General features: G+C 40.6%; 1 protein-coding gene across 1 annotated transcript in view; it reads right to left on the minus strand.

The window, feature by feature from the left end:
• The window catches only part of Plppr5 (phospholipid phosphatase related 5), a 90,292-nt gene extending 78,681 nt beyond the window's left edge, over positions 1–11,611 (minus strand). Inside the window, exon 1 of the mRNA XM_035451300.1 lies at positions 11,375–11,611. Within this exon, the coding sequence (XP_035307191.1) occupies positions 11,375–11,611 (237 nt within the window). The remainder of the gene's footprint in view (positions 1–11,374) is intronic.
• Positions 11,612–12,397: the final 786 nt, after the last annotated feature.

The raw sequence follows: 12,397 nt of genomic DNA on the forward strand, positions 1-12,397 counted from the left end.
AATAACACTGAAAAACAAAGATATTCACCTCACCCTTCCAAGAGAAGTAAAAATCAGGGCAAGATAAGTGTCTGGTCAAGGAATACCACTTCCATGCTTTGTGTCATAGGTAGTTGCTGACTCTTTCTGAGCCTTGATGTTCTTAACTATAAGTTGAGATACAATGGTAAGTATGCAGCATTTACAATAATGCTCAATTAAGTGTTCTAAACATATTAGCTGCCTGTGCAATCTGCTCATTAGCTGAGTGGCCGTGGACAAGTCATTTCATCTCTCTTACGATTCATTAGAAAATTAAGGAAAAAAGAAGAAGAAGAATACCCCTAAGTTCCTCTTCCATGGCTGAAGAGCTTTGGCTATCAGGATGCATGTTCTATTTCACACTGAATTCACAATCCTTTTCCAAAAATGCAAGGCCAGAAAGAGACTGATTGTGTGGCTTGAATAAGGCATCTTCTAGAGTCTGATATCTGTATTCCAGACTTCACCCAGAAAAACAAGGGGACCCCAAGTAACCATGTGATGAGAAACCAGAAAGAAGAGGAAACAAATGTCCCTTTGTGAAAGAGCAAGTGGGGTATCACGTACTTATGACTAAGGCTCTTCATTCATTTTAGTAACTGAGCAAATACTGCCTAGGCACATGGGAAGGAAGAGGTCATTGTCACCAACCCAAAGATACTATTTTGTTTTGTTTTTTTCTTTCAATCGAAAATGTCAGGAGTTCATTTAAAATTCCAAGATGAATCCTCCGGTGCAGCATCTCTCTGAGACAGCTTGGTTTCAGTGTCTGTGAGATCATGACACTCTGCTTTGATGAGGTCTCTGGAAATACAAGATGCTTTATGTACCCCAGCTGAAAGGGTGCTAAATCTAAAATGGAGATTTCAACAAAGTACAGTTTCTGCTGTTACTGCTGAATGCGTGAGAAACACACAGAGGTTTGGGTTACTTCAACACAAATCTGACTTCTATTAGCAGGGAAAGGCCACAGGTTATGTCAGTAATATGCCGATATATAAGCTATGTGTTTACTTCACTATTCCATAATGTTTCAAGTATTTCCAAATTTGCTTTGGAATATAGGGGAGACTTTAGTCCCTGGTTTTTACATTAACTAATTTAACCTCTTCAAGACTTCATTTCAAAATATGATGCCCATGAAAGCTACTTACCATATATTTGTTCAGAGAAATAAAATCTGAGAGGAGAGAGGGAAGTACAAAGTGGTTGAAGAGAAATAACTTTGCACAGCCCTGCTTTCTAATACTCCATTTGCACTTGTTTTAGATCTCTCCATGTATACTGTGCCACACATAATGTACATTCTCAGGAAATAAATGAGTGTTTCATAAACGAGCAAAATATGGAAATGGCTGTAAGATGAATACAATCATGCATCCCACCATTTAGCTAAGGCATCTTGAGTATAGATTTGAGCAATAATGAGTTAAAGAAGAAGCAGTCCCTAAGTGAAGACATTTGCAATTGAGTCTAGGATGATGTGTGTGATATGAATGAGTACATATAAGCTTGCTGATATCAGCTCTACTTCCAGAGATGGCCTGCTAAAAAGCTAGCAAAGTTCAAAGTCCAAAGTTCAAAGTGACAAGTGAGGGTATGATTTGGTTCATGAATCTACCCTGAAGAGTATGTGCTGAAGACTTTGGTTCCTGGTGCTGCAGTGTACAGATCTTGGACCTTTAGGAAGTGATTGGATCATGGGGGCTCTGAGCTCATGGGAACATTAATCCTTTGATTAAAGTAATAACTAAAGGTTTTTTGGAGTGGGGCTTTGTTACAAGTGCAAGCACTAATTTTTTTTTTCTTTGCTGCCTAGCCAGTGTAAGGTAAACTGCTTTGTCCCTTCATATACTTCCATTGTGATGCCTGGCTTTCTTCCTATCCCCCAGGCACAGAAGCCAAGTGACAGTGGACTAAAACCATGAATCAAACTAAGTTCTTCCTCCCTTTATGCTACTCGTCTCAGGAATGTTGTCACAGTGACAGAAAATTGAAACAGGTCTTATTATTTCAAAGAAGCTGCCAAAAGTCTCTTTGCTATCTGTATATTAATTAATGACTGACTTAATTAGCAAAGAGGGTAGAAAAAAAGGATTTTCTGTATTGATGAAAAGACTGGATGTTAATTATCATGAAGAATTGCTAAAAATGTACCTTTACTGGTGAAGGGAAAAATTTTCAAGTGATATGAATGGGCTTATATCCCCATACCTGAATAAGCAAGGATTAAGACACTAGTGTGGTCTATATCCTATTTCCTAATGGTTTTATCTTAATGAATCCAGAAGAACCCAACTATGGTTGGTTTGAAGTAGGTCAATCCAATCACAAAAATCCCACCTTGGCTGTGCTTACTCTTCAGACAGCATTCATCAATCTAAAACATCTCTGAGGACAAAGAGCTGAGGCTGCATTGACCTTACAAGTTATTTGGACACTTCTGCATGCCATAATGGAAAGCTATTAAATAACTGAAAGCTCAGCAGAATTTGGCCCATTATTTGAATTCAAATTCATTATAACTTCATCACCACAATTTCAATGCGTGCCTTGATAGTTTATTTATCAAAAATAGTCTAGATACTCAGCAAAATAGAACTGACTTAAGTCAATTTACAGCATTCTAACTTTGAAATGATCAAGTCTAATAATTTCAAATGAATAATAATACATTATCACCCACAGCACAAAATGATCTGAATGTAATAATTCATATCCAACTTGGAGAGTTCAAGAGATACAAGCCAGGATTGCAAAGAATTTCTAGGAAGCTGGTTTGGAAGTGTCAGAGAGATGAAACACAGGGAAGATAGAACTAAATTTATACTAAACTTACAAAAGTATTAAATGCCAAACACTTTGTAAATGTACACTCACACACACACACACACACACACACAGAGAGAGAGAGAGAGAGAGCGAGAGAGAGAGAGAGAGAGAGAGAGAGAGAGAGAGAGAGAGAGAGAGAGAGAGTCATTCATTCATACATGGTCTTTCAGTGAGAAACATGCATCACAAAATCTGTCTTTAAATTTTTAAATGTACTTGTTTTGAAAAATTTAATTCTGTTTTTATCCCTTTAAAATGGTGATTTTGCTGACAATGATTTTCAAACTACATCTGTCATAATAAGACTAAAAATGTAACCAGCCTGCTGAGTGAAAACTGGCATTCTCAGAAATAGTTTAAATAGTACTGATAAAATTCTTTTTCACATATTTTAAAATCTCTTCCATCCAAACAATTGTCCATGAGTTTCCCAAGTCTGGTAAAAGGGCCCTCCTAACTATAGGTAAGGGTCATTGTTCTGACATCAGAGCCTGCCCTGTGATGTGAGCGGGAGAGAATGCAGATCTGAGAAAATCGAGTCCTACTGGCTGCTGTATGATTTTAGATTCAAAGAGAGTTTATGTATTTGAACACAGATTTTAAACTCCCCTTTCTGAGGTTTAACTTTTTCAATTTTTGTTGACCAAGACTACATTATGGGCATATGATAAATAACACATTGATATTAACTCAATACGCTTTCACTCTTCTCTGCTGCTAGAAATGCAATCATGAATCAAATTAGTGGCCAACTCTATGTGGCTACCAGAGCACTGGGCTTGAAGTAATAGGTTCAGATCTTTAACGTGTCATTTACCAACTAACGCAAATTGCTAAGGCTCTCTAGAAATGACACTGTGCACACTATCTGAAAGAATTAATGTGAACAGTAAATGGCTTACCTAATTCATTCAAAAATGATTAAGTATGTGTGACATCATTTTACCCAGTGCTATCAATAAGAGTAGCTGGCATTTATTGTACAAAAGCAGCTACCACTAACTGAACACTTAGCACAGACAAGTTTTTAATTCATGTAGGTGATCATGTTAAGCATTCTTATGTCTGTTTTATAGACAAGAGAACTGAGGCTTAGAGGTAAAATTTTTACTCATCTGGAATGAATTGTTGAAGTGTGGATAATTTCTTATTCTTTTTAGAAGCCCGGTTAACAATGCTGTACCTACTACATGGTAGATGATTTGTTGTCATTTTAAAAGTCTACAGATTTCTGCTTGATGGAGTAAAAACCTAAGACCTCATGTGGTATTGTATCTTTTACCACAGGCATTTCTGTAATCCCTGTAATCTACTATATCTACTTAAAATCACAGAAATGAATAAGATGATTCTTAATAATAATCTTGAAAATACTGAATATTATTGAAATACTTTAGAAACCAGGATTACACATGAGTAATAGTCTATAATAATTAGTTAGACCTTTATATATTGCTAGCTCTTTACCTATGCCACTCTATGTATAGGAAAATCACTAAAAAGCATATAAAATCATATTCATTTTTCTGTATCACAACACATATGTATAAGTCTGTCAAAATAGAGCTACAAATAATGCCAATCATAGCTAAGGTAGCTACACAATCTTTGTGACCTGGTCACACCGTATCTTCATTGTAATTATTAAGTGAGATATCTCCAACTACTTTTCTTCTGATCAATTTGTTACTCATCAAAGCTTTGAAAGGCAGGGAGGAGTAAGTCCACATATCTCAGTTAATTAAGGTGAGTGTCTCAAAAATGTCACAGAGATGACTTGTAGATGACAGGTAGAGGGAAGAGAAAGAAGGAGAAAAGAGAGAAAGGAAGGGAGAGTGAGAGAAAGAAGCAGGTGAAAGATATCTGGCTGCTTCCTGCTACCATTACCTTATCAGTATGAAAAGCAGTAGGGATTGATGAAAAAAGAGGAGCAAAAAGAATTTTAACAGAAAGGAAAGGAAATGGGGAAAAGAACAGTTAAAGGAGGAATGTGAGTGAATGGATTTGAGTGGTGATTTCTAAGAAAAACAAGTCATTAGGAGAACTTCAAATGGACCCACAGAGTCTCCTGCAAGAGTGGTTTATTTTGGAGATCTTAAAACAAATATTTTATACTTTGCTTGTGTTTGTATATGAATACATCTAGTTCCCATGCATGCGTGGCATTGCACAATCTAGTGCTAAGTCTCCCTTATTTTAAGAAACATGCTTAGAGAAGGAATCTCACCTCTCCAGAATCACAGATTGCAAATCTAGGAGACTGTAGATCTCCACAAATGTGGGTGCCTACAGCCTCTGCTCAGTGTGTGCTGCTAAGATAATAGCTGGGCTTCAAATCAGAAAAAGGAAACTCTGAATCCCTTCTACAGCCACCCACATCTCTGCAACACTTCCAAGCAGAACAGGAAACAAAACAATTTCCTACATCACACATGGAGACTATTCTCTACTGTGCAGCACACAGTTTACCCTCAAACCAGGAAAAATGAAATTCAGGACAAAAGGTTTGAGAAAATGTTGACTTTCTGGGATTGATTCACTGTGACTGAAAATCTTCAAAGACTAGTTAGCCTGACAGAGTAAAGGGATTTAACAGAAGAGGTAAAGACTGTGGTCTTTGGAGAATGGCACTGTCACTGTGAGGCTCTGGATTTGTCATCTAAACTCCCTATATCTCAGTAACCTTCATAATTGTATTGTGTAAATTAACTGTATTAATGGATTTAAATAATTAAATTCTGACACAATGATCTCTCATTGCATTTCTTGTATGCCATTGACAAAATGGCTGTAAGCATGGGATATGTGTCTGAGGGGAGCACTCTCAAAGTGTCGTTAAATAAAGCAATCCACGAAGTATATAAAGAGCCTCTACTCTAATACGTATGCACACCAACTAATTTTACAATCACAGTAACATCAGAAAGTCAATTTTCACAACACCTCCATTTTATCACTGAAGAGCTTGGGCAGAGAGATACACAGGCTCAAGTTCCTACCACCTGAAAACACCAGAGTAACTTTCAACCCAAGTAGGACAATCTGGAATCTGAACCTGCATGTATTAACTCTCTAGGATTTAGACATATTTTTGTGTTACTTTAGTTTCATGGGATGATTGTTTGTTTGCTTGTTTGTTTTCATTTCATTTTAGATAGAGTCTCACTAGGTATTCTGGGATAGCAATTCATAACTCACAGAGATCTGTATGCTTTGGGGAGATTAAAGTCATAAGCTATCCTGCCCAGCCGGAAATTATGTTTTTTTATCTCCAGTTTATGAGATAAGAAATTTTGATCAAAGCAGCTGGCTAATTAATAAGAGAAGCCAGGGTAAGAGTCCAGACTTATCTAATGCCCTCATCTGTGCTCTGTGCTGCAGTACACCACAGAAGTGGTTTTCCAAGACGAGGCTTTCTGAAAGAAAGATCCCTTGTTGGGAAATGATTGTGTGTCATCATCAGCTTCTATCATCCTTAAATGAAGCTGTGGACACATCCCCCATATCCAAGTCTCAGAACCTAGTGGTACATTCCTAGAATACAGACATACAACATCACCAATGTGTATCCCAACCTTCAGAGTAACTCTGTATGTCTTGGTAACCCTATTGGTCAATGTCTGGTTTTGTTGTTTGTTGTTTAAGTCTTGATTCTGACTCCATGAAGATAGATAGTCTACAATCATCTGTGTCACACCATCCATGGTGCTCAGAAGTCTAAGGAAGGATAGGTCTTAGTGACCACCAAATCCAAATCTAGGGGCAAAAGCCATTCCCATGGCCAATTATTTTAATCAGTGAAAACCAAGTTCACCAATTAAATTTATATCCATATGTAGTTTACAGCCTGCTTTGACAGATGCTTTACAGATCAATCTATATAGTACCATTTTCAAAGAGATTATAAACCATGTCACCTTTGTGAATACAGTCTTGAAATAATATTATATAGCCTTAACTATGAACTGTGAGATGGTCTTTGGTACATATTTTGTTAATAGAATTTCCTCCTGTTTGCCCCCACCTACCAGACTATGTCTGTAATCCACAGCAGAGATAGTAGGAGAAACTCAGAAATGTGACTCCAGCTTTTGTCTCCAACCTTGTAACTCATTACCCCTAAATTGTCCCTCTTATAAATAAGGCAGGCCAGTAGTTTTGGAATATGATGTTTTGCATTTTCTGATTTCATGATTTTGTTCACAAAGCTTCTCCTCTACTAATTTTCAGCTCTTCTTCAAATTGTGTCCCAAGGGCTGGCATTGCAGCTCACCAATACAGCAACTTTCAAGAACTCACACAGAGGCTCTTGGTATTGACACTGCAAACAATTAATTAATTGTTAACTAATTAAAGATACAGCATTTCTCATATGCCAACATTTTCATGAAGTCTTCCTTCAGCCCTCCAAAATAAACTTGTCCTTATCCTTCCCTGTATCAACATAGGTCTTTGTGGTCTATACACACATATATGTGCAAATACATATGTCTGTATATATGAAGTTATTTATTTTCTTTCCTGAACATGCTAAGGTAACAAAATCAATAACTACACTATTTCCTAAGCTGTTTTGTTTTGGGGATACAGGGTCTTGTTGTGTAAACAAGACTTTCAGCTCACTATGTAGTCTAGGTTGGCCTGACATTGATGCTCCTCTTGGCTCAGCCTCTGCATCCTGCTTATTACAAGTAGTTACCACCACATTCGGCAAAGCATGTATGTCTTCATGATTATTGTGATTGCCAATGTGTTTGTCTAATTTTTCAAATTATACTGTCAACTATTTAGAAATAGCAACTCTAGTTTGCATCTGAAATTACCCTTAGAACAGATACTCTAACAGACAAATGCTTAGAATACAAGATTCAAGAAACTTTTCCTGACCATAATTTTATTGATAATAATACTGGTATAGGAACATACCAATGCAGTCCCTGGGTTCAATCACCAGCACCCCAAAATTACTATGTACATCTCAATGATCTGTTATAGAGTATCAATCATGAGTCAAGAAGGATGTTTGCATATTATAAACAATTTAATATACAAAATCCTGTGGTTGAAAGATTTGAGAATTAATAAGCTTAAATGATTTTCAAGGTTTCACAGCAAGTGAAGTTTCCAGTCCTAAAATTCAGCCAAATAAAGTCATGTGCCTGGAATCTCAACATTACAGGTGATCACAAGGCTTAGGCTACCTACTATATACAGATATTGCCTGTTTTGATGCCCATAAATAAATAGGTAAATAAGTAAATGTAATGGAATCCAAAAGGCACAGGCTTTGAAAGCTTTTGGACCAATAGAAATAATTCACAAGTTTAATATTAGTTAGAGAGTAACTTTCAAATCATCCTCCAGGTTAAGAACACATATAAAAAGCTAAGAAAGCAAATAAATAAATATAAATCTTCACAGTCAAAATATATTAAATATGACGCAAGGGAAATATTTGAAGCACTTAATTAGGAAAATGTCTTACGATTAGATTTAATTTAAATATTATAACAGAAAAAGTACAAACTTAGAAGACTGATAGACTAGTGTTAAAACCATTACGTCATTACGGCAACATTTTAGCTTTGGTCCTTGAGCACATAATCTTCAGCTCCTGCTTCCCAAAACATTTTTATGATAGGGATAGAGAGATGACTCTGTGGTTAAGAGTATTGCATGCTCTTCAAGAAGACCTGGGTTCAATTCCCAGACACCATGGCAACTCACAAATGTCTGTAACTTCAGTGCCAGGGATCCAATGCCTTTTCCTTGCCTCTTTTGGCACCAGACATGCATGTAGTACTCAGGCATACATGCAGGCAAAACACTCATATACATTAAATAATAAAATTAAATTAAAAACAAAATGTTTTATGAAAATAATAATGGTGGATCTCAGAGATGATACAACCATTAATGGGTACCCACACAGTATGTGGAAAACATACTCAAGTATCCAAGAATAAAGCACTAACTTCCCTGTGGTTGAGCATTGCTCACATTGCTGCTATCCTTCTGAGAAGATAGGATGCTTAAGGGCCTGTTCTTGAGAAGAACGGAGATGCAGAACTGTCATTGCCACATTAGTTTACCATGTGGTAAGGGAACGTATTCTTCCTAGAAGGAGAAAGTAAAACAGTCCAACCATCCAAAACTCAGTATTTCTCTTTACATTGGTTCTTAAATCCATCCATATCTAAGAACTGGAGGTCAACACAAGAAAGCCAAGTTGGAGCCGCCCTTTTGTAAATCTCTGTGTCCATGTATCTCTCCATGCTATCTCCAGATGTCAGCTCCCGGCTTTCAGATATGTTCTTTGGATGCAGGAGCATGACACTTGGCACTAGGCCTCTCTGTATATGAACACCAAATCTACCTTTTGTTTTTGTTTTCAGATGCTTCCAGACTAGTATCTGGAAACCAGTTTCTTCTAATTTAAGGAGAGGTAAGATCTCTTGGGAGGCTGTTCAGTAAATGTACATGCCTACAACAGTTCAGTTCCACTCAGTGATGATTAGCTCACTTTATCCCCCTTAGGTACTCCCTAGGTCTCCCCTAAGTGATAAGTCTCCAAAATCTTGGACCAAAATATTCTCAACTATAAACTGACACTTGCTGTCAAGGTTGGATGCCATCTCATTTAAGACACTGAATGGTGAAGCAGACATTATTGATTATGGTTGCCAATGAATCAATGACCCAAAAGCAATTGACGTTTTCCATTTTAAAAAAAAAATCTTGAAACATCTCTGAGCTATTTAGTCTCCTAGAAAGCATGTGCCTGAAAACCCAGGATCTGCAAAGTCAGAAAGTCCCCAGAAACTAGGACAGCTTTTGTTCTGGCAACTTTTCAAGCTGGGAGAGAGAGAAATGGAGCTTGAAACTGGATTGAGGATTTCTGACACATTTTAGCAAATCCACTGTCAAAAACAAAAACAAACTAAGGAAGTCTTAACACTGTAGTTGAAGTCATCTGTGCAGTGGTGTGATAAACAGAGTTACTTTAAAACTATCAAGAACTTGCTTGGTTTGTTTGTGTTGTTCCAGTTTTGTAATAAGAACTTTTCATTTTGAAAATTCTTAAATCATATCCCTGAATACCAAAGAAAAGATACAATTTTTAAAAATGGATGAAGCAGATATACATGTTCACAATTGCAATTCATATGCTCAGCTGTGGGAAGTAAAAGATCAAGTTCCTTTGCCTTCTCATTCTCTAACTTCTTATTATGTGGGGAAAAGGAGAAAGGGAGAAAAGAAAGGAGAGGGAGCATCATGGGAAGGCAACCTCAGATATTTTGTCAATGTAAAGGAACCATAGTGTAGTTGGTCTACAAAGGAATATGACTTATCTCCTACAAAAAAACTTTGTATTGTGATCATATATGCAAACTGTGCTGTAATTACTAGCTCAGGAGTTACATGCCCTGTATATATGTCTGTCTGTTTGTGTGTATGTGTGTGTGTGTGTGTGTGTGTGTGTGTGTGTGTGTGTGTGAGAGAGAGAGAGAGAGAGAGAGAGAGAGAAATGTATCTCTATAATCTTGTCCTCTCTTTACTCCTCATCTCTCTCTTGTCTCTCTCTCTGTGTCTGTCTCTCTCTGTCTCTGTCTCTCTCTCTGTCTCTCCTCTCTCTCTCTCTCTCTCTCTCTCTCTCTCTCTTCTCTCTCTCACACACACACACACACACACACACACACACACTCACACAAACACACTCACACAAACCAGAAACAGGGAGGAGAAAGAAAGACACAGGCACAAACGCGCGCGCACACACACACACACACACACACACAGAGAGAGAGAGAGAGAGAGAGAGAGAGAGAGAGAGAGAGAGAGAGAGAGAGAGAGAAGAGAGAGAGAGAGAGAGAGAAATCTAGCCAGGAAGAGACAAGCACTAGAGCCGTCCAGGGAGAAGATAGCCTTTATATAAATCTAAAGTGCTCTTGTGATGCAGGCTCCTCCACTACGGCTTTCCAGCAAAGCCCTGTTGCTGAGGCCTCTTCATTTACAGATGCCCAAAGACATTTTTAGATACTTGTGAGCTGATCTCGAGCCTAATGCACCTGTCTCTTTCATCTGGAGGAAAAGGAGGGGAAAAAACAGGAGCTTGTTCCCCTTTACCCCTCTTCCCCACCCCAGGCTGCTGCTCCTCTTCCTAGTAAAATCCAGGAGGCCAACCAGTGAGGCAGGGCCACAGAATGGATCAAGTCTATATGCTTCATAGGCTCACCCGCTACACGTCCCCTCCACCCACCCATCACCTTCTGCATGTCTCTTTCCTGCCTTTGAGCCACCCAGCCCTGCAGGCTCAGCAGAGGGTGCAGGGGTGGTTTGGAGAGAGGCAAGGGTGCTTCCCTATCACCCACCCCCGTGCTCCCCAGAAGAATGTCCTCTAGGGGAAGAGAGCTGCTACCAAGTTGGAGGAACTTAGATGGTAAAGGCTGGTGTACCCTAGTCCTCCTGGAGGAGCCTCGATCTGCAGAAAACAAGAGAGGGCTAGCAGCCCAGGGCTTACCACGAGCACCGGGACGCCAGCGGCCAGCGAGTAGAGGAGCACAGGGGGCACCGCGCTGCTGTCCTCTGGGCCCGGATAGGGCTTGCGGTAGGCGCTGTCGTGGCAGAAGAAGCCCTGCACGTTCACAGTGAACGTGTCCGTGTATTCGAAGTAGTATGCCAGCATCACCGTCCCTGCCATGATCACCATCTGAAAATAGAGCATGCTGCTGATGAGCGCCGCGGGCAGCAGGGGCATGCACGCCTCCCGGCCAAGCCGAGCCGAGCGGGCGGCCGACGCGCCACAGGCCCCCTCCGGGCTCCGCCAAGGCACAGCCACCCGGGCCGCGGGGGCGGGGGCGGCGGGAGGCCGAGGTGGCGCGAGGCGGAGGCTGGCAGCCGCCAGAGGCAGAGGCGGAGGATGCGGCTGGGCTCCGGGATGCGCGGGCAGGATGCAGAGGAGGTGGCTACCCCCGAAAGAGTCCGGACTGCCCTGCCCGCCCCCTGCCCACCGCAAGCGCCGCCCGCCCGGGCGCGGGGTCGCGCGCAAGGGCGGGGAGTCCCCAGCCCCAGCAGGGGAACATCCGCGACACCGCAGCACCCGGGTCAAGCCCTCGGCCGGCCGGCGGAAAGCGGCGTCGGTGGCACCTGGTCCCCTCGGAGGGCGGTCGGATGCTGTGGAGCTGCAGCAGCTCCCTGACGGGGCTAAAATCCCAAATCCAAAGGGGAGGGGAGGCAGCAGAAATGGAGCTTCTAGAAACTCCCTTTCGAAGCACCAGCTGGGCTGTTTCAGACCTCCCGCACAGCGCCTGGGAAGATGGTGCGGAGACACGTCTTCAGAGCGCAAAGCCCACCGAAGCGCAAAGTGTCCCGGTGTTCACAGAGCTGCCCGCTGCCTGGCCTCCGTGACCCCTGCGCTGGACAGCAGCTGGGCGGTGTGGCTTCCAGGGTGATGACAGAAATTATCTCAGAGCATTTTAGATTCTGAATGGTTTTGCCTCCCCTCCGGCTTTCCAAGGCTTTGTAAATAAAACCACAAAATCAA

Source organism: Cricetulus griseus, assembly GCF_003668045.3.
Source record: "Cricetulus griseus strain 17A/GY chromosome 1 unlocalized genomic scaffold, alternate assembly CriGri-PICRH-1.0 chr1_0, whole genome shotgun sequence".
Taxonomy (NCBI): domain Eukaryota; kingdom Metazoa; phylum Chordata; class Mammalia; order Rodentia; family Cricetidae; genus Cricetulus; species Cricetulus griseus.